Here is a 22846-nt window from a genome sequence, read left to right on the forward strand (position 1 = left end):
TTGCTTGATGCACTGGTTTGTGTATGTGCCTGAGCACTCAAACACCTCCCTAGGGCTGTTTGCAGGGTCTGCCTGCATAAGCTGTGCCTCTTAGAGCATCTGCAGAGAGGCACATCAGAACAGACAGGCATCCACAGTGGGAGGGGAGGTACATGGAGAGTACCGAGGCCATTGGGATGTCTGGAGACTGTGCCAGTTGGGAAAGGCAGTAGAACAACTTTTTGTTTATTCTTCATGTTCATAGAAGCCCACGACTCTTTGTGGTGACTGATCTGGAGCTGCAGGGCCTGTGCAGGCTGTTACCTTATGCAGGGTGAAACTGTGTGTTAAGTTTAACTCCTGGGAACAGCCCCAGGGTAAAGATAAACAAGTACTTTGCAGAGGTGAGTAGTGTAAGTGGCATTTGTCCATTAGTCACAGACAAGGAGACTACTAAACTGCTCCTTTTGCCCGTTCTCACTCCTTACCAATGTGCACCAGGGAGACCTTGTGTCCTGCTTGCTCCTTCTCTCTGAGCCAGGGTCCCCCAGTAAACCTCTTGAGGAAAAAGCTGAAAGGAAAGTTCAGAAGGAAGGACCTGGGCAGGCCTCTGGCCAGGAGAGAGAGGTGTGTGAAGGAGAAGTGTGTGAAGTGCTCAGCTCCAGGCTGAGCACTCTGCATTTCAAGCCTTCTGGAAGTCTCCAGCAGGTCCACTGGGATGGGGCTGAGCTGTCCACAACCCTCTTGTGACCAGGTGGATGGTCTCCCCAGACTCACTTGGTTCAAGTCTTCCAGGCAGTGCTTATCCATAGTAAAGAAGCAGAAAAGTATATAAAAGAGAATAGCTGACATAGAGGCTTTGCTGTCCTGTCTATTCTAATAAGCTGTGCCTGAAAAGCAAGGGCTGAGTGTTCAGTGTTCAATGAAGAGCTAACGTGGCCTACAGTCATATACCATAGAAGCACAGAATTCATTCATATACATAGAGATATAGAGATATCCAGCTGTGTATTGTTCATGCTGGCACTTTCCACCAAGAGGATATGGCACACTTAGGAATATATCAGTACTTCAGCTTTTTTATATCAGTAGTTTCAAATTTCTATTTCAGCTAACGTAGAGAGAGAGTCAAAGAGACTGATCAACAGGCAGGAAAAATAAAAGTATATAAAATATTGCTTTGCAGTTCATCTAATAATGGAAATATAGTGTGTAAACCTTGTTTCTCATCAGGCTGATTCGCATTTGTGTAACAAACTCCAATTCTCCTGTCCCTTGGACTGATTTTTCCCCTAACATCATTTACCTTTGACCTAAGCCAGTATAAGGTCAGAACAAAATTATTTGTCTGCAGCAAGAGAGGATGTGGGTACCCTACCTATGCTAACAAGTCTGAGCAACCGGAGAACATACTTATAACTGTATTTATAAAGATGAAACGTTCTCCAAACTCTCCGTTCATTGCACTATTGTCAAACCTAATAAGCTAAGACAATTGAAATCTGCTGGCATGGGGAAGCAGGGAGACCTAACACTGTCGCAGTGACTTGCACGTGGATGGTGCTGCACTCGCCAGGACTGAGTTGCTGCTGACCCTTGGCTTTGGGAGTGACCCCCTCGACTGCCAACTGGTGCCCGGTGCTCCTTTCCAGTCTGCAGTCAAAAGAGGCTTCTTGCAGGCTGCCATGGGACATCTGAGTCTCTTAAGCAGGGAGTAACTGTGCAACTAAATACTTAAAAGCCAAACAGCTTGAATCGTTTCACTGCTTGTTGACCAACTTTCATTTTCCAGCATCTACTATAGTTGGATGGATGTGTTCCCTTCCAACATCTCGGTCATAGGAAAAGCTGCTGGGTAGGCTTTGGATTAAAAATCAGCTAAAGCTGAAAGGTCATGGGGAATCAGAGAGCTTCAGGGTGGGCCCCTATGAAAATTTCCACTGGCAGAAGTATACTGTCTGTCTCTTGTGCACCACTTTCAGTCCCACTGCAGTTCAGCTGAAACACAAAGTAGGCCCAGCCCAGACCTGGCTGCTGGTGTTTGGCACTGGCCTGGCATCTGCTCTGGTGTTTCTTTGGGGTTAAGACCAATGGTTTGGCTCAGAGCTATCATCTTCAGCCTCAAGAGCTTGGGCTCAGACCTGGATCAGCTTTTCCAGCAGTTCCTCAACTCACAAGCTTTGATGTCCTGTATCAGACCACTTGCACTTACCCTATCTTTGGCCTGAGCTTTCAAGAAGAAAGAGGTTCAGACAGGGACCATAGTGTTTGGTTTTGCATTGCACTGCCAGACAAGAAAATTCTGTTGTTACATAGAATCGCTGAAAGCTTAAATAGCACCCCTGAAACCTTCCTCCCCTCCCAAAGCTTTTTTTCTGCTCCTAGCATGTTAATGAGTAGCTACAGACTCCCACAGCAGAACTTGCAGGATGGAGTGGTCTTGGCAGAGCAGCTGCAAAGGGCGTTGTGTTTAATAAAAGGACTCAGCTTCACAATGGCCTTCCCTATGTCTTGAAGCGAGATTTGGTCTTTGGATGTTAAGTGCTGGGCCGATCAGCATGGAAAATACAAACTGGCTCCCTGTGTCCCTCTGGCAGCGAGCAGGCAGGCAGTTTCCTCCTGCCCTGGGGCACTGGGGGCAGATTCCCTGCAGATTCCTATTGTCCTTACTAAGGAGGCATGATTTGCAGCGGTGCTGCCGCAGGGGCAGTCCTGGTGGCTCAGCACCGCTGAGAATCAGGCTGGGGGGTCCCGGCGAGGGCAGGGGGAGCAGGGCAGGGTGGGGAGAGGAGCAGCGGTGCTTGCTGACGCTCAAACACAGGTCTTCTGCTGGAGGGACCTGCCACGGGGCGAGGCCTCTCAGCCCCCACAAGTCAAGCTGCACAGAGTCAGAGTTAATCATCATCGTCGTCGTCATCGTCATCATCGTCGTCGTCATCGTCATCATCATTGTCGTCGTCATCGTCGTCGTCGTCGTCATCGTCGTCGTCGTCTTCAGTGTTTATCTTCCCAGAAAGCACATCTTCTATCCAGTCCTCCAGCTCCTCAGCTGTGGGCAGGTCGTCATCATCGCTGATCTCCATCCAGATGCTGTCAGCCTGCAGGACAGGTGATGGGGGATTAGCCACCCTCAGAGACACAGGGAAGAGAGCAGGTTTGCTGATCCTGTAGGATAAGGGTTGAACCAGAGGTGGGGTGGAGGGGGTGGTGGTGGCATTGGCTCCCCCTCTGCCACAGCCTGAGGGCAGGCTCAGCCACAGTGTCTCTCAGCCCAAGGCTGGGATTACCATTTCCCCCTGAAGTGCTCTTGCTTCTGGCAAGGGGCGGTGGGACTGGCCAATGGGTTTACATGAGTGTGTGGTACTGTTTGCCCTGGGTTAGATGTGTTTCTGCTGCCTGCTTCTGTCCTGCAGTACCTACCCCTGTGAGCAAGAGCATGGTCCCCTTAATACACTGTCCTCATCCTGCCTGGCCAGTGCTGTAGACTCCAAGTCTATGTAAGCAGAGCATAAAGAGACCCTTCCAGCTACCCCACATCAGTCCAGTTCACAGCATTTCCCTCATTCCTTGCAAAGCCCTTCTGGGACCTCTGAGCCTTTACACTGTGCCCTCAGCACCCCTTCTCCCCTGCCTCTTTTACCATCACCTTTGCCTCAGAGTGTTCCTCTGGACTCTCCACATGTGATAGTGGTTGTTCCTCTTGGAAGTGCCTTTCCTCAGATCATCTCAGCCATGCTCCAGCTAAAGCATGGTGAATAAAACTACTGTCTGGGACCACAGGTGCCTCCTGCTCTTTCGCTCCAGCTCTCTGCATTACTTCCATGAACTGGAGAGGACTGGAGCGTTCAGTAAGAAGATGCTACCTAAAATGTGGTGAGAAGGTGCTGTGTAAATGGCAGCTATTAGCCAGGGACAGGAAGCATAGTTTTAGATGGTCTCTGAAACCTGGGAATGAAAGGTTTTCTCCCTGCTTTGCTATAGGTTCCTTGTGTAAATGCCTGGCTAAGCCCTTTTCCCTTCACTGGCTCCTGTTTCACAGAGGTGCTGTGAGGTGATCTCGTTCAGCATTTGATGTTGCAGAGACAAGTGCTTTTCCTATGTCAGAAGATAACTACTGGCTTCTGCAGCTGTGCCTCTCCTCCCTTCCACTCTGTGGCACCTCATTTTCTTTGTTGTATGGCTTGCTAAAAAGCCAGGCCAGTTTTTGCTCAGGGAAAGCTGTTTCTTCCTTACAGTATTTTCCTCCTGAAATACCACAGCTGTAATAAAAAAGAGCCACAGAGATGCATGCAGCTCTGCTTCATGCAAATGACCCTGTCCCCAACCTCAGGAAGGTTTGGGCAGCAAAAAAGGGACACCTCTAAATGAGGGGAACGCGAGTGGGCCCGTTGCACCTAGAGGAGATGCTGGGCAAATAAAGCAGCAATATTTTGTAGCGTGTCATGGCCCTAGTCCTGTGCTGCTGCGATGTGATGGGCCCATGGGGGCTGCTGGGAGCTCTGGTGTTTGTGTTGGCAGGTTTTTAGAGAAGCGACAGGGTCAGAAGGGTCATGTCCACTGAAGCAAACAGCACTGTTTATTTTTACTCTGATGTGTAAGCCTTGCTTTGTACCTGTGTAACTTGGCTGAATGCAGTGATGTAACACTGAAATAATGAAATGACCTCAGTGTTTGTTTTAGATATCACCCACCAACATAAAACTTTCTTATATCTCTCTCTTGAGGAACAGAAAACAGACTTAAGAGGAATGAAATAAAACCTGCAAATAGTATCATCAACAGCCTGAAAAATTTACTCTATCAAAGCTAAATAATGCATGAATTTTTACAGGCCTCTGAGTGACTGCTGGATAATAAGGCATATGTTCCTGCCTTATTCTGCTTCCTATATGATTCTCTTGCCACTGGCAATCCTACTTCCAGGAATTCCCATTGAGAGCTGTTTAATGCAGCTTTGACATGACTTAAACATGGCCAACTGCAGTAAATATAATAAAGGGAGATACTGTGGACTAGTAATAAGGGCAAAAGACTGGAAGAATTGGGCTCTATTTCTGACTTGCCTGTTAATTTTTAGGTGACAGATGCTATCTTGGACCTCTTCCCTTTTGTCTGGCCATTAACAAGACCCACTGGGGCTCCAGTCTTTAGGTGTCTGTCCCAAGGTCTGGCAGATGCTGCTCTATTACAGTTAGAGCACTGCTCACATCCAGCCAGTGCTGCATCAATTCCATGACTCCCAAGCCAGCCTTGCATTTCCCTCAATGGGCTGGGCAAGATTCAGGGCCTCCACTTTCTTCATAACACCATCACTTTGCCTTCCCTATTACATTTCCCATCTTATGGTCTTGCAGCATTTGTTATAACAGGAGGCACCATCATCTATTACTCCCTTGCTGTCCCTCTTTCTGGGGAGGTACAGGAGAGAGGACGTGGGGGCCAGGAGCACAGCTGGTGGTGGAGCCAGGACCAACTCAAGTCCCTCTCTGCTCTCTTCTAATGAAACATCAGATTCCCATACAGCTGAAATTTCAAACATGAAGCCAAGCACCAAATTACAAACACTTCTTCAATGGAGAGATTTCAGCTTCCAGAGACACTGATATACCCACACAAGTTAATTTTAAAGACATTAAAACACCCAACACTTAATCATAAAAAAATAAACTCAGGTAATAGTGAACTGGGCTGGAGTGTGCTGTGTTACATGCTTTCTGATCATCTGACTGTTTTTCTCAGAGAGAAGAAAAATGGTTTCTCTCCATACTTGTGTCAGAGCCATGATACCCATTACATTGCACTCAGCAGGTCTCCCCAGATCCCTGCTGGTAGCTGTCAGATGGGCCGCCTTCCCACCTGCCTTACAAGCTCACAGCATGCAGGCAACCTGACATCAGCCCCATGGTTTGTAGGCTTGAAGGCAACTGTGGTGAAAACAGTAGCTGCTAGGAAAGCTGGCCTGACAGCACAGCTGTGGGTTCTGTGGGGGCCACCACCACGACGCCGTGCCAAGGCAGCACCTGCCTGTGCAGCTCTCCCTCTGCAAGGCTGCCAGCTTTGGGAGAGTGTGGAGGCCCTTCCCTGCCCCTGGGCATGGGGTGGACATGCCCCCTCTTCCCACCAAGATCCCTCCAGCAGCATCTGTGTGGCAGTGTCTTAGGAGTAGGAGGGCCTGGATGACCTTCAGTATACTTCTTTTGCCCCAGCAGCGTCCCTCCGTTATCAGTTTATGTAATAAGCTTATTAAGTCTGCATATTTATTTTGTGTTTTTTTTTTCAAGCTGTGCAGTTTTTCCCTGTCATCTGTAGGCGACCATCTTTCCCTCCTACACTCAACCTGGATCATTCTGCTCCTGCTACAAAAACATCCTCTCCTTTCTGCTCTTCAATTCACCTACACGGCTTGCTTTCGCCCCCTACACACACACTTTTCCTCCATAAGCCCACCCAGGTTCAGCCAGAGCAGGGCACAATGGTGCATGCTGAAGGTTGGGGTGGAAATTTGAGATCTTAGAAACAAAACCAGACAAAGCCCTGAAGCTCAGACCACAAGTCCTGGTCCTGTCCTCGACAGATGTGGTTTATGTACAACTCAGGAGCAGAAATATGCTCAGACCGAAGCCCTGAAGCCTGACGTTGCAGGAGGAAAAATTTCTTCACATAGAGGGTTGTTGGGCACTGGAACAGGCTGCCCAGGGAACTGGTGGAGTCACCGTCCCTGGAGGTATTTAAAAGACATGTAGATGTGGTACTTAGGGATGTGGCTTAGCAGTGGGCTTGGCAGTGCTGGGTCAACGGTTGGACTTGATGATCTTGAAGGTCTTTTCCAACCAAAATGATTCTGTGTTACAAACCCAGCTGCATGTGGGAATGGTGAGGTCTTTACACTCTAGAAACCTAGTCTATTTCCACTTAACAGCAGAAGTCCCACTGATTCAGCAGTCATCCCACTGATGACTTCAGTGCTGTCCTTTCTAGCACCCTAATCTTGGGTTGGCTGGATTTTCTGGGCACGTGCTACTCACATCTGTCACATTCACCACCCCGATCTGTGGTCTGAACAGGTCGATCTTGAAGGTCTTCTCCCAGTAAGTGATCAGCTGCAGGAGAGAGAAACAAAGCTCAGACAAGGGTGTTTGCAGTGCCCCATGGCATTGATTCAGCTGGCTGGGCTGTGGTGTGGGAACCGAGTGTCAATGAGTGCACAGGAGAGCAGAGAGGCTGAACACAAGCTCAGGCTGCCACATGGAGCAAAGGAAAGTGCTGACTCTGGGGGTGTTCCCAAGACACCAGTGTCATGAGAGGCAGACCCCAATGAGCAGCTTCCAGTGAGAGCCAGACCCCAATGAGCAGCTCCCAGTGATCACCTGTGGTCCAGTTTTCCATCCTTCCCTGTGTCAAATTTCCTGGGCAATTCCTGCACTTGTGCATACATCCCACCACCCCATCCATTAATTAAACCAAGAAAGCCAAAGAGCCCCTGCCACTCACCAGAGGAAAGTCGTCAGGGTCAATCCAGACAATACTCAGGTCAGGATTATCAGTGTTGTCCCTGGCAACCTGCTTCAGGATTTCCAGGAACTCAAAACCATCTGAAATGATACATGAACCACTGCAGCCCTCTCCTGCAAGCACACCAGCACTCTTTGCTTGCGGGGTTTTCAACTTCACCCCCCTGTGCAAACACAGGAGTTGTTTATAGTTCTCATTAAAATGCTGTCTCCCAGCTCTTGCTGGTGATAATAAAGCTTTTAATTTTGAGCATCCTCCCCGGGTATTGAAATTAGTTACACATGAATTAAGTCTCGTAATCCTTCTGTGGAGTGGAACAATGTCACTATTTTCTTGTGACGAGGGAGGAACTGAGCCCCCGAGAGGCCAAAGCTTTTCGGCACGCTGATGGTGCCAAGAAGCACCAATGCCTTGGCTTTTCAGGAGCTTATGCTTACAGGTTTCCTGTATGCCCATCACCCACACAGCCCTCAGCACTTTCCTGTAGCCACACAGAGTTAGGGAGCAAATCCTGGTGCTGGAGTGGAAGGCATGGCATCTTTTTCCTAGCCAGCCATTTATATCCAGAATTTGAATCCCGATGAGCACACTCGCTCACACAAACACCCAGAAGCCTCCCAGATCCCCATTCCTACAAGCTGGGGCTCCCTGCCAGGGCATGGGGTTCCACAACGCAAACAAAACAAATCTTGAGTGATGGAGTGTCACACAAGGAAGAAAACTGCCTCCTACCTGGGTCATCTTCTTCGGCAAAGGCCACAATGTGGATTCCCTCCATGTCATCCTCCTGGAAACAAACAAAAATATTATTACTGATGGGCTAAGGAGGGAGCACAGAGTCCAGGTGTGTGCTGGAGATGATGAGTGGTGGGATGCCTTCAAATAAACAGGACCATTGCAAAGGGAAGCTTGACTGGAGCCCCACCAAGACACCAGAAATGGGAGCTGAGGCTGAATTGTGGAGGCACTAAGTACTGAAGCCCTAAAAAAGAGGTGGGCACCATGATAGCAAAGGCAAGAGGTCTTCTGATGGTGTGGGGCAAAACCTTTCCTGCAAAGAAGGCTGAGGGCTCTCTAGCATGGGAATATGAGCTCACTCTCCATGCCCAGGGCCACCTACCCTCACAAACTTGCAGTTGTCAGGGGATGGTTTGCAGGGAAAAAAATATCTACCACTATACTCAGATGCCAACCATGCTCCTTCAGGGACAGCAAAGGAGGTTTCCTCACAACATGAGAGGCAAGGTGGCTCACTTGGATGCCTTTCAGGAGGTGAAAGGTCTCTGCTCTAGGTCATGGTCCCCAAGGGGGAGTGGGAGGCTCATTTCAGGGCTCCAATAAGTGGAGGACAGAAATGACAGCCTGCTGGACTGCGTTTCTCCATGAGACACTTGAGTAACGGGTAATGATAGTGGCAAAGGCCAATGGATCTGTTGGCCAGTTCATCATCCACCTACTATGAATGTCATCTTTGAATTATCCCACGGATCAGCTTCGCCTTCCTCACCCGCTGCTGGTCCCGGTCTCCATTTCAATTGGTTTTAAGGCAAGAAAAAATTCCCATCTAAATGCTAATTTCTTTTCCCTTCTGAGCTCAGAGGTGACAAAGCCACTATCAAAAACTGAAAGGAAAAACCCCGGAAAGATTAAGTGGAAAACATTATCTCTAAAAACAATAGCAGATGCAGGGCCTTTGCTGGCATCTGTGGGGAATACATTTTCACCAGTGCATTCTATGCAGATTTACTTGGGATTCAAACCACTTAGAGCTAGAAAAATGTACACTGTTGCTTTTTTTACCATATTTGTCCACAGCATTGTCAGACAGAAAAATAATATATATGGGATATATGATTACATATATAGAAATACATATGTATGTATGCTATATATATATTATATATTGTATAGGTGTATGTGTATATATATATATATAAATATATATATATAATATAGCTATATTATATATAGGCAGCAAACAAAACTGGAGTAACTCCAGTGAAGGCACTGGGGACGGTCTGAACTTGCAGTGAGATCAGAATCCTGCCCATTGTCACCTGCAGGTATGAGTCTCCTGCTATTAGCAGAGCCAAGCTCTGCATTCCCAAGCTGCTGGTAAAGCGAACATTCCATCTCTGACAATTCATACTTTCCCCAAGGCTATTTTAGAATTGATTCAGTACAAAAGCAAAACAACAGCATGTGAAATTTGGGTCCCACTGAAGCCCCATGAAAAAGCTTTTAGGGACTTGAATGGCTTTAGGAAGTTATCTTCTATACAGAGTCTGTATTTCAAAAAGCAAATGAAAAGCGGTCGTGCCTAAGTGACTCATAACTCCTGATTTAGTTTTATTACCTCTTGTCTTGTTGTATTAAAGGCTCCCAAGGTTTTTGGTGCTTTTGAGTCTTGCAGTGTTTCATGTTACACAGCCAAGAAAGGAGGCAACTGCGTGCTGTTATAAATGTGCCAAGCTTTCTTGGAGGAATGACTGCATCTTCCTTAGTGTTTGCAAAGCACCTGTTCAGCTTTGGTTTTAGCATTCAGCTGGCACTCGAAGGTCCCTGCCTGCCTATTAAGAGAGTATTCATTCACAGTGGAGGGATAACTTGTTATGTGTGATTTTTCTTTCATTTTCACCCTTCCCCTTTTCCTCTGAGATTGAAGACCAGAAGAGCCCTCTGCGTGTGATTGGTGCCGAACTGCTCATCAGCTCCTCACAGTCACTGACTTGCAGCTTGGTCACACCATGATAAGTGCAGCCAGTGCACAATTTGCTCTGTAATCTGTATAATTAACTGAGTCTATATAAATAACCCTTGCCTGCGTTTTTAATTGTACAATTTCCACAAGTCATCCATCCAGTACAACCTCTGTAGCTTGCCCAGTGAGCAAGCCAGTGAAGTCAACCCACTGCCAGCACTGATACCTGTTAGTAAGATAAAGAACCCTTGGTAGTGGTGCTCTCCATAGTTATATCAGGGCTGCTACGGAGCTCAACACCTGCCTGGCACACTTGGTTAGCTTTCCCTGTTCTCTCTGTGGAGCAAACAAGACCCAGCTCAGCTGTCCACTGCTGACGAGCAAAGCATTTCAGCACATCATCTGAATCCAGGAACTGGGCTTCACAGACAAGACTTTCCCTTCTTCCTAGAGGAGGGAAAGTGGCTTTGCAAGGAAGGAAAGATAATGTTCTGCCCAGCCAGAGGCTGGAGCCTTAGAGCAGTGGTTTCTTGTCGGAAGATAGCAGGGAACACTAGGCTTCCCACCCGCGCACGCTTACCCACGTCTCAAACATGTCCTCTGGGCGCAGTTTCCTCAAGGTGGCCCTGAAAGGAAGACAGAAAAGCTCTTTGAGGATGCCTCCAGCACCATCACACATGACTCTGCTGGCGTCACGGAAAAGGTCACCGTGACACATCTGGTTTGTGGCTGGAGTCAGCACCGTCAGCCACCAAGTTTTGAATCTAAGCATGGGTGCACAGTAGGTCAACTTATGCTTTAACTTATGGTGACAAAACCCTGCCCTTGCCCCCACTGGAATCACAGCAGACACTACTTGTGCTTGGGAAGATGAGATGCCTCTCTGTGCTGGTGTACGCTGGTGAATTAGCCCCATACATAGCAGAGTGCTCTCTCTATGCTGAGTGCACAAGGTGACTCATTCAGTTGTGTATTGCAGCCACTGGGACATTCCTACTGGCCTTTGTTCCCTTTTCTCCTGTTTTTACCCCGGCATAATTCCATCACAGTAATCCTTCCAAACTCTGCTGAAGCAAAGAACACAAAATAACCTCTGGCAAGAATATTTAGATCATGATAACAGCTGGTAGAGAAAATTTAAACTGTATGATTAGCCAGAACAAATTTTTTGAGAAGTATTCCAAAAAGGAAAAAAATTAAAATAAAAAAAGAAGTAGTAAGTGTTTTCAGACATATCCATAGCAGGAAGCCTGTCAGAGAGCCTGAAAGGCTGAGAAGTGACTGGGGTGTGAAAAAGGCATCCAAGGAATGCAAGGCCACAGCAGACAAGCACAAGTTATCCTTTGCGCCGCTGTTCACTCTGGCATCAGGGAACTCTGAGGTTCCCCCAGCAGAGGGGTTCTCCCTGATAGACCAGCCCCAGGAGCTGTTGCAAAGTGAAGGGTCAGTCGATGAGGTCCTAGAACAAATTGGCAAAGGGAGTAGCATATTGCCAGGACCAGGTGGCATCAATGAGATGTGTAGCCTGTTGCTTTGGTTTGCTTTTCTGTCAGAGCTGTGGAGACAGGAGCATTTTTGAGAGACCTGAGAAACCAGATTTAGAATACTGACTTCTTTATGGGCAATATGCCACCAAAAAAAGTGGAGTTAACAGACATTTGAAGGACTGTGATGTGATAGGACAAGATACACAAGACCTTTAAGAGGAAAATCATGGCTATGGGTCTGCTGGAGTTCCCAGACCAAGTCTGCGGGTGGGCAATGCTATGCTGATCAATGCAGTAAACTGCCTTCATGGGATAGGGTCCCTTACAAAAGGTTCTCAGAGAAACAAAGCTGCAGTTAGTTCAGAGGAGAGGTCCTCCTGTGGATTGATGCCACTGCAGAAGGAAAGATGGAGATGCATGGCCAGTTTTCATGATGGAGGGAATGAACCAATTAAGATTCATATGCTTTAGCACGATAACATATGAGCATAACATGTTCTCATATAATGTGAAAAAAAAAAAAAAAGATAAATAGGAATATGGCAGAATTTCCTTATCACATCTGATTCTTAAGACAACTAGCACAGGCTTGACTGATGAGATACAGAGGATTCTCCTGAGATCTGAGTGTCTGTGTGATAGACATAGGAAGTAAAGCACTTGCAGAATACCAAAGCACTTGCAGAAAAACAACCCTGATTATACAGATGCAACAATGGGCTCTAAATTAGTTATAATTAATTATTGCCTCTCAGGAAAGGGGCACAGGTGTCACAAATTGAGAAGGCATCAGCTCCAAAGGTGAAAGGCAAAAAGAGGGCTACAAATAGTTGGGAAAGGACATCATACCATTATAGCAGTGGACAACTACACTATGCACGCCCACAGTGAATGTATTTGTGGTTCTGGTCATTCCACCACAGAAATTGTATGAGACACTAAAAAAGGGACATGGAAACATGGGAGCAGTGGATGAAGATATGGAATGACCTCTGTTTGGGGAAGATTAAATAGATGAGAACTCTTTATCTTGTAAAAGAGGTGAATGAAGAGGGTATTGGCATGTGGTCTAAAAAATTAAGGGTGATAAAAAAAAAAAAAGGTGAAATAGGGAATGGCTAGTCATTGTTCCTCCTAACATAAGAGCTAGTTGGCACACAGTCATGTTATTAGGTAGCAGGTATAAACTCCAAAAATAAGACTGATCTTTTGATGTAATGCGTAATTCAGCCACTGAACTCAATACAATTTGATACTTTCAGCATCAAAATAGAAAGGAGGTAAAAAATGGCTATAGAAATTGAAGAAATAGCCACAAAGCACAAGATCAGGATTACAATTTTTGATCCAGCAAGTCTCCTCATTGCTGATTGTCAGAAACTGTAGATTACATCAGGTGAATGCATATTATGTACTTGTGCCTGGCTTTCAAGATGCTTTCCTTAGCTGTTCTGTGGGGGCAGCTGTGGGAGAAAGGAAATTTGGTGGGGAGGGTTTGATCATACCCATCTGTACTATTTGTTGGGGAGTTACTCAAGATTTACCCAATTTACTCCCCCGTGCTGGAGGGAGTGAGGTGAGTGTGGTTTAGGTGAACAAAAGGGAGCAGAATTCAGCCCCCATGTTGCTATACCACAACTACAGAGAATGGGTTGAGGGGAGTGGTGTCCATCCCCTGCATTTTTCATGTGAAACAGGCGTAAACCCAGAGGCCTCTTGCTGAAGGCAGAGGAACTACCATGCCATTTGTATTTGTGCAACTGAGAGCAAAATCTGGGCTGAGACCTCGGTGTCATGGTGCCCAGCCACCATCCCAAGCTGGACACCTATTGACCTTGCACGAGTCACCCCACTGTGCTGAACACCGGCTCCCTGACCTGCTCGGGAGAGACTGAACTTTCCCACCACTGCCTGCAGCTGCCCAGAGAAACATCAGCCCAGAAGCTGTTTACAGACTCCTCCTGGGCATCTGCTTCAGTTCCTGCCTCGAGACTGCAGTGAGATCTCAGCAAATACTGATTTCCACGCAGGGCTGGAGGAAGAGGTTGTGAAGCCCACCTGGGCACAGCAGTGGGGAGCCCTATTTGGAAGGGCTGTTTTAAGCATGCCAAAGAGCCTGGAAACTGCTGAGCACTGGGAGCTTTCCCCAGTGATATGACAGGGGTCCTTCTGCAGGATGGAAGAGTGCCAGTGGGGAGATAGCCCATGCCTGCTGGCTGGAGTGAAGAGAGAAAATCTGCTGTGTGAAGGGGTGGACACCTTCTACACCTTCCTGCAGCGCAGAAGATCCTGCTGAGTTGTCTACAGTGAACCAGCACATGGCAGCTGCTGAGGTTGCTTTGCTATTCTTTACAGGCCAAATCATCTCTGTGTCTGACTAATTCCACTTCCAGTTTTTGGCTTTAGGTCCTTCACTGGTGGCACGGCAGGGAGAAGCACTTCTAGTCCGAGAGACTCAGTATTAACTTCTGGGAAGGTATCACTATCATCCCAGGGTTTTTCCCCTGCCATGGTAGCACTTTACCAGGTTTGGGATTTCAGGCATCTGATTTAATGAGGTTCCTTTTAACTCCCTTCTGAGCCTTGGCACTTAGAGAATAGATGGCCCAACCCCCTGCTCCTACCCAGCACAATGTAGCATCTTGAAACATGTAAGTCTTGGGGGGTTTCCACCGCAATTTTGTGCTAGTGGAGGGCTTGCCTTTATTAGGCTAGCACTTAGCTGACCGTGTTTAATCAGCCTCCTGACACTGCTGCCTGACAGAAAGAGCTTGGGAAGAAAGATGGGAGGGACTGAAGCCAAAAACTCTAGGAGGTCAGCAAAATGACCTGTGAGTATATGGGAGATAGAGAACCCCTTCATATTTCAGAAAAAAACCCAGAGATCTTTTTCCAAGTCTGGTGACTCGCAGACTCTGGAGATATCTTCTGTCTCCAAGCCCTCTCAGTGTGAGCACCAACCTCCAGCTCAGCCTGGGTTGGGCTCCCCTAACAGTATTGATGACCCTGCTTTTCTTGAACTCTTTTCTGGTCCCTTGAATGTGTCCTAGGAAATGCAGATGCAAGAGCAGCAGAGAGCCTGCATGACTAACCTGTGCTATATTTTTAAGGGTGTAAAAATACAGCACCTCATAGTTCTTGTGCCTTTATGTTCAAACCTGTGCTTTTACATGGGGTCAGGCTTTCCAGTTGTTTCCAGACAGTTGGTGGCCGAGTCCCTAAATGACTGTGCAGTAACCCTGATCACAAAAAGCATGGAGCATCCACAGCTCCCACTGACTTGATCAAACATTGTAAGTGCTCAGCACCTTTACAGATGAGGACTAACACAACCATAACAGCAGCAGCTTCCTCTCTGCCCATGCTGTCAGCAGGAGATTCTTGGTCCATCACAGTTCCCCTGAGTTTGGTCTGAGCTCAGAACCACCTACAGATATATCTGATATCAGGAGAGGGATATACCCACTACTGAAGCTGTTTTGGGGAGGGAGTGGCCTGGACAAAATTTGGGTTTGGCTTGAGAGTCCTAGGAGATCCTATTCCGTACAGACCTAAATTAAAAGCATGGGTAAGTAGGACAAGGTTTCCACTCTCCACTGCCTGGATGCCTCCCTGCTTTTTGAGGAAGGACTCACCAGGGAGGAGGAGGGAAGTTGTGCTGTCACAGCCCCATGGTGTTGAGCTCTGAATGTGGCACAGTTACTTGCACCTCTGGGAGTAGGAAAGACCGATGAAAATTCTTAAACCTGGGTCTGCAAATCACCATCAGGTGGTTGTCATCCTAACTTTTACTGAGAGGGATGCCCTAGAGGGGTAAGCCTGCAATGACAGATAGCTTTACCCTCTTCCCATGGCCAGGGGTGTTCTGTATGCTGCATACCTTTTGTGCTCCTTCACAAAGTCAACCAGCTCCTCTTCTGTGTAAGGTTTATCAGGGATGTGAACAGGCTCATCCATAAATGGTTCATAGAAGTCCACCTCGTTCATCTTCAGACCTAGCTTCTTGGCAACCTGTTGCAGCACAGATGGTCAGAGGTGAGTGAACCTGACATGTCTCTTAGCCTACCCAGCATCTCTCCCAGTTGCAGAGCTAAGGTCAAGAGTGCTTGCTCTCTTTCAGTGCATGCACTCTTAGGGGTGGCCAACAAAATATGAATGGAACTTTTATTGCATTAAAAAAATATTGATGTTCTCTACACTACTGGACCATCAAGGGCAAAGTCAATGTCCCACAAACCTAATGGGGCTGGTTTCTGAACCCAGACCAGGACCGTCCTCCATGCTGCAGGAATGGCCTTTTATCTTGTGACAGGGCCAAAGCCAAATGTGGACACTGATACCACAAATTACAGGAATGCTGAAAATGAGAAGCTGAAACCAAGTATTAAATCTGGGAGCATACTGAGCCTTTGCAAAATGGGTGAGCTCCATGGATGCTTACCCCTTTGTCAAAGGTGGCAAAGAACTTGATGTATGGCTGGAAGTGTTCTGCAGCTTCTTCAAATGCCTTGTAATCTGGAAGGACAAAACAGGAATGAAGAAATGATTTCACAGTCTTCTGGCCACACTCTGATCAGCACAAAAGGCACTAGGGAAGAACAAATATAAATTCATAGAATCACAGAATATTTTGGGTTAGGAAGGACCTAAAAGTTAATCTATTTTCAACTCCCCTGCATGGGCAGGATCACCTTCCACTAGACCAGGTTGCTCAAGACCCATCCAACCCAGCTTTGAACAATTTCAGGGAGGGGGCATCCACAGCTTCACTGGGCAACCCATTCCAAATTATTGCAAAATCCATCAGATGACAGCACTATGTTTCTTCCACCCTTTCAGGGTTTACAAACAGGAGGAGAGGGCAAGAATGAGGTATGTTTTTACTGCTACTGGTATCATGTCCTCAGCTGGGGTTAGAAAGGATGGTCTCAACCTGGTGGGAGCTCTTTACAACAGGTATTTCCCACCTTTCTTCAAAATAGTTATTACTGAACATCATTAGGGCACACCCCTGCCCGAGCTGCCCTGCAGACCATTTTCAGCAGGTGAGAAATCTGAGGGAGAGGTGGATGGGCTGTTGTAGTGCAGCAGACCTGGTGATGCATTGCTCATCCAGGTATGAATACTTGTCTTTTTGCTACATGCAAGCCTGGAAAGTGTGAGGTGGACACTACCAGTATTGCTCGGGGAGCAGGGAAAGTGCTCAGGGCTGGCAGAGGAGACTGGGCTTGCAGAAGGACTTTGGCATGGTCACAGCCTGCCATATACCCCCCACCCTTAACGTTCATGCAGAAGAACCAATGCCTGGTGCCCAGCTGGGCTCTAAACCCATGAGGAACAAGTTCATCTTACGTTCAGAGTCTTCTCCTTTGAAGTAGCCAATGAGTTTGATTTCATCATCGATTTGGTCAAAGGCCTGAAGCTCCAGCTTGCTGTTTATGATCTCCACAGGGTCTTCCAGCAGCTGCCATGACAAATGCATTTGATAACACAACGATTTGCAGCACTCACCTATGCCTGAAGAGTGTGTCACTAGCAGCCTAAGCGGGGAGAAAGAGGTCACCGAATTTCTCTGCTGTTGCAAACCCTACTTAGTGCTCTCTGCCTTACTGTGAAGATCTGAGAGATGCAGGTCACCTTCAGAGGGAGTCATTAGTACGTTCACTTGAAGCATCAAAAAGGAAGCTGAGAGAGATCTGGATAACCTCAATGGATACTGAGGGACCTGCTTGATGTGAGATAAAGAGTAGCAATTGCAACCAGATTCAGAGAAGCTGAGGAAGAGGGAGAGCAGTTGAAAGGGGCTGGTATGGAGACTGTGAGCTTTTGTGAATTGTGGATATATTTGTTTTTAATGGTCATTTGCTGCAAGAGGTTGCTGCAAGGAACTTGCTCTCGGAAGACAACCAGCATGCTAGAGTGTGGCCAAACAACACTTCGGAACAGTGGCAAGTCTGGATGTGAATTTTCCTGGCTGTTCCTCTTATGCAGAATGGGTTAAACCCATGCTTTGGCCCCAGATATGTCACACAGTTGATGAAGAAGTTGGAAGATGTATCTGTTGCTTCAGCCTGTCCTTAGTCTAAACTTTGTTTCTGTTTTCTTCACTAGCCACTGCTGGTGAAAAGATTTGATCTGGTTATTTTGCCCAGCAATACTGGTGTAATTCAGTTTTGGCTTCACTAGAGAAAAAAAGGCAGGCAGGCCACTGTACAGCCTGCAGAGGAGTAGAGCACCTCTGGGTTTGTTGTCCTCTGAGAGCAGGCTGCTGGGGCACCACAGATGTGTTTGTTTTTATTTCCCTGCTTTACTGGGTATTTTCCCTCTTGAGTGGAAAACACACACACAGAAATCCTTTCTTTCCTCCTTTGTGCACCAAACACGATTCTTTCAGCAGCCCACCACAAAGCACAGCAAACAAAACCTCACCAAGTGCCTTACGCTGCACCCCTTGTGAATGATGCTCCAGCATGTGGCTGTGCCTCTGCTGTGTCCAGAGGAGTGTGGGCAGCTCCCTGCAGCCATAGTGGCCTGAGCCATGGGAACCAGGCATCCTACCACTGCTGAGGTCACAGCCAGAGCCCTGTCCTGCCTGTGGGCCTCCTGGTTGGGGCAAGACTCCTGCTCCTGTCCCTGAAGTGACTTACGTGTGTTCTGGCCACAGTACCTGACACATGCAGCCACAGACATTGCCATGGAAGAGCTGAGGTCCTAGGAAGCTGTTTCTCTTTCCCAGGCATGCTTTTTGCCACTCCTGTAGCACAGGTCACCATTTAGGCAACCTGCCACCCTGGGGGACAAACCCTGCCAGCTCTGCTGCTTGTCTTACCTCCCTCACCTACAATATTGCATGGCTGCTCATAAAGGGAGCCTTATCTCAAACAAAAGCAAAGACACTGCAAAATGGTTTCACTACAAAGCAAAGACCACATTTCTGGACTGTTGGAATAAAATGTAGACTGAAGTGCCACATGTTGGTGAGGGAGTCAGCATCACTTCCACATTTATGCACAAGAGTGAGTAAATACATGTGCCTGTGCATAAAATGACCCAAGAGCACTGCTAGGTCCTCAGCTCTTCCCTAACTCATGGCAGTGCAGTTTGGTGAGTTCACTGAAGACACAGCAGTACAGTAAGTTGTTTGTGCCTAGAAACAGGAAATAGTTTGCACCATACACCTTTTTAATGAATTGAGCTCATTTTAGTGGTTCTATGGGTATTCTACTTCTTGGATGCTTTGTTTTTTTTAAAAATTACTCTAAAAAAAAAAAAGTGAAAGATTTTGCAAATAAAAGTGCCACATTCCAGCTTGCTAACTGAGGTGGTGACTAGCAGTTATGTGGGATTGTTGCTTGCTTCCAACCAAACACTCCATAAACAGGAAAGAGGGCAAAATGTCTTAAAGATGTAAGTGGTTAGTGGCATATAAAGGTACCAGCTTTCCTGGAACTCATGGTCAGAAAAGTATTTGGGAAGCTAGCAAGGGTCACAGCTAACAGTGTGTAGCAAATGGTGATGGAATTTCAAATAAAGATAAACCTGTGATTTTTAGAAAAGTGAGTATTTGAAAGGTCTTCTCTGAGAGACTTTATCTAGCTCTGAGCTCATCTGTGCTTACATCCAAGAGGAATTCCACCAAGACATCTGTGGCCAGTTCCCCATCAAATTCAATCAACCGCTCATCCTTAAAGACATAGAGACTCCCCTCTTCAACCAAACCTGCAAGAAGGAGAGAGGAAACATAGTGTGGTCAACAGGCCACTAAAAGCATTTGTACTACAGAATATCTTGCTTATTATTCTAGCAACACCTCCTGGGAAAATACCACTGCCAATGTGCTGAGTTGGTCCAGTTAAAAACAACTTGAATAATCTCCTGTCTGATGTTTCATGGCACGAGGGACAGACCTCTGCCAGAACTTGCTCTAGCTTCTTCCTTAATGTTGAACTTCTTTGTTCAGGTCACAATTTGGTCACAGTTGGAAAAATTCTGTACTGGGAACTTGTTTTTAGCTTGGCTGTCTTTCTTGCAGAAAATAGTACTGGGCTTTAACAGACATCCCAAGCTTGGACAACCTGACACTAGATGGAAAACGGATTTTGGTGTGGGCCTTGCTGTTTGCCCGGAGAAGGCTGAACTATGTGAACATAAACAGTGAGCTGGAAGGGAAAGCGAGCTTCAGACTCTCTGTGGCCTAGCTAGCCTTGGCAAAAGGGTTAGAAACCTACAACAGAGATGCCACAGGTGGAAAGCTGCCAGATTTGAATGATGTTATCCCTGGACTGAGGACTGGGTGCCACAGTCTCTTGGTGGAAGCTCCAGAATCAGCAGCACTAAGCTGCTGCAGTGCATGGTGGCAGGGAACCACAGGTCCGGGCGGTTGGTAGTTTGTTTCTTTGTTTGTTTGTAAAGCTGGGGCAGAAGCTCTCAGCTTTAGTTTAGCTTCTACCAGCCTCTGATTTAGGAAAGTTACAGTCCACGATGCAGTCCAGTATGCTTTAACAGTCTCTGCCCCTAAATCTAGTGGTATTTTTTTTGTGCTGTTGTATTTATGTGCCACAGTATTTCTATACTGCTTTGTGGGCAGATGAAGGAATCACCAGCCTCTGGAAGGCAGCTGTTTCCAGGGGTTGGCAATGCAGTAGCTGTTCAGCTTTACAGGAGTTTTCCTCTTCTGCTCTGGGGAGCAAGTGAGGAAGGGTTGGCACCTGGTTGCCAAATCATAGCAAGGCTGTGAGTCCCCTGTTAGTGGCTCAGGGGTCACTTGACCATGGGGCTGGTGACATTTGGGGACCTCTATGATGTCCAGTAGGTTTTGGTTCTGCACCGCTCTGCCAGACCTGTCTGTGCAGGAAGAGCACAGAGCTACTCCATGACACAGTTTCTCCATCTACGGTTTCTGCTCAGCAGGCTGTGAGGTTCCCTCCTGCCATTGCTGTGGCATGAACTGGCTTTCTTTTTCACTTAGTTTGGGGTTTTTTTGGCACTCTCAGCCAGGAAGCTTTTTGCTGAAAGGGTATTGGCTCACCCTTCTCATCCTTGCTCCTCGACTTGATCCTGCCCACATTGGGGTGGTCAGGTGGTCAGTATGCAATTGCCACCAGCACCCTCCCCATCCTGGTGACAAGGATTTGGCTGTCCTCTAAGGGGCTGTCTGTTGGGCATCACTCCAAAACCCTCTCAAAGCTATTCCAAAGGTACCAGATACGGGACTCACCTAGCTTTTTAGCAAGTTTGGCGTCCTTCTTGGAGTCCACCATCCCAAAGCCAATGCTCCTGGGTTCCAGGACCTGAGCTGCCAGCTGTGGGAGCAACCAGAGAGCCCAATGTTAGCAGCATTAACACCACAGAGTAGCCAAAGGGCATCATGCCCTGCTAGCATGGCACAACAGTCACAAGTGACCCATATTCTGCTTTCAGGCAGCACCAGTGGGTGGGGTGCATTGCCTGCTGCATTCCTGCTGAGATAACACTGCCCAGAGGTCACAAGGGTTGGGTTTCTTCCCACTGTGTCGCAGCACCAAGTTTACTGGAGACACCACGTGCTGCTTACTGCTGTTTGACACTGAGGCACCGGGAGAGGCTTCCTGGCCAAACTGAGGACACCAAAGCAGTGAGCATGGCTAGGAGAAGGACCTGTGCCACTGACAGAAAGCAAAAGCTGTCTCCTGCCTCGTGCCTTGCTGGCCTTCTGAGGAGACATGTGACGTGTGGGCACCACGGATATTTTAACTCTGAGAGTGCTTGGTGCCAGGCAGCAAACTGGAGGGGATGCAGAGCACTGCAGCATCACGTTTCCTTCGTACCTGTGATGGGATGGCTAAAGCAGGCTCCCAGCAAAATGAAGCAGAGGGACTCCTGGCTTTGCAAAGGCAGTTACTTCTCCTGTGAAATGCTTTAAGGCATGTCTCCTGTCCAGGCTTCAATCACTGCCCTCCATCCCCTCCCCCCAGGTCTTGGTCTGCTCCTTTTCCTAAGGAAAGGAGGCTAATCCCAGCCATACTCATGTTTACCTCCTCACAGCTTGAGAAACCACTGCCCCCTGTTCCCACCATTTTTGAAGAAGGGGCCTCTTGAAGATATCAAGTTCCTGCCTGTTTTGTGAAAATAGATATGTGAGGAAAGGAGATACGCTCTGCAAGTGCCCTGCAGTGGGAGTAGCCCCGGGTGAGACCCTGTGAATTCCAGATGGGCTCCGTAAGAGATGCAGTGACCCTGGGAAGTGAGCCCCCTTACCCACCAGATGACTGACTCAGCCCCACCACAAACATGCCAGAGACCCTACAAGGTGCTAATGATGCTCTGAGACCACCAAGCAGCTGTAAGAGCCCCCTGCTATGTGAATGCCTCTGATGCTGATGGTCTTCTTGCTCTCCTCCCTCTGAAACCTGCTGGTTGGAGGGGGGATGATGGGGATAAGAGGTTGGGGGCCTCCCGGACAGGAACGTCCCTATTAGGGCACAGCTGCCTGCACTCGGCAGTGGGAGGCTGGAGAGGGGGCAGGCAGCAGAAAAGCCGCAGCCAGAGGGATGGTGGGTTGATTTATGAGGAATGCCACCCTCCCCTACCCCAGGACCCATTTTGGCACCACCCCCCCCATACCTCAAAACCGGTTTGAATGTCACCCGGCGGCGCTGCCCCCGCGGCCCAGCGGCCCCGGCTCCCCGCTATAAATAACCTCCTCCTGCGCCTGGCCGGCCGGGAGCGAGTGGCAATGAAAGGCCTCGGGGAGCAAAAGCGGTGGGGCAGCCCCCTTGCCTGCACCCCAGGGCATCGTGGGGTCAGTCAGCTCCCCATGTGGGCTGCGCCCAGCCCTTCTTCAAGATCCTGGGAGAGACTGCAGGGGGCAGGGCTCAGGGACCTTGCTTGGGCAGAGGGGAGTGATGGAGAACATGGTTGTCTTCTCCTTTCCTTCTCCTTTCCACTAAAGACATGTCCCCAGCCCTGTCCCAAAGCCCTCCAGAAGCACATGTTCTTCACTAGCCATCACAGCATCACTGCAACCTTAATCCCCTTACGGCCACTGGCCTGTGGCCTTTAGGGGGAAGTGCCACCATGTGGGGACAAAGGGGGTTCTCCATGTTATGCGGAAAACACACGGTCTCACTGCTCTTTTCTCTGCTAGTGCTTTGAAATAAAGGTGAGGCTGCACGTTCAGGGCTCAGGC

At 48.0% G+C, this 22846-nt stretch overlaps 1 protein-coding gene across 1 annotated transcript in view; it reads right to left on the minus strand.

Annotated features, from left to right (window-relative positions):
* Nucleotides 1–811: 811 nt before the first annotated feature.
* The window catches only part of CASQ2 (calsequestrin 2), a 34342-nt gene continuing 12307 nt past the window's right edge, over nt 812–22846 (minus strand). The window contains exons 2-11 of the mRNA XM_051623900.1: nt 20897–20981; nt 19298–19398; nt 17032–17143; nt 16121–16194; nt 15560–15690; nt 10773–10818; nt 8224–8278; nt 7471–7571; nt 7005–7079; nt 812–3077 (exon numbers count right to left, since the gene is read on the minus strand). Of these exons, the coding sequence (XP_051479860.1) occupies nt 2874–3077; nt 7005–7079; nt 7471–7571; nt 8224–8278; nt 10773–10818; nt 15560–15690; nt 16121–16194; nt 17032–17143; nt 19298–19398; nt 20897–20981 (984 nt within the window). The 3' untranslated portion in view covers nt 812–2873. The remainder of the gene's footprint in view (nt 3078–7004; nt 7080–7470; nt 7572–8223; nt 8279–10772; nt 10819–15559; nt 15691–16120; nt 16195–17031; nt 17144–19297; nt 19399–20896; nt 20982–22846) is intronic.

The sequence above is a fragment of the Apus apus genome, chromosome 1 (assembly GCF_020740795.1).
Source record: "Apus apus isolate bApuApu2 chromosome 1, bApuApu2.pri.cur, whole genome shotgun sequence".
Classification (NCBI taxonomy): Eukaryota; Metazoa; Chordata; class Aves; order Apodiformes; family Apodidae; genus Apus; species Apus apus.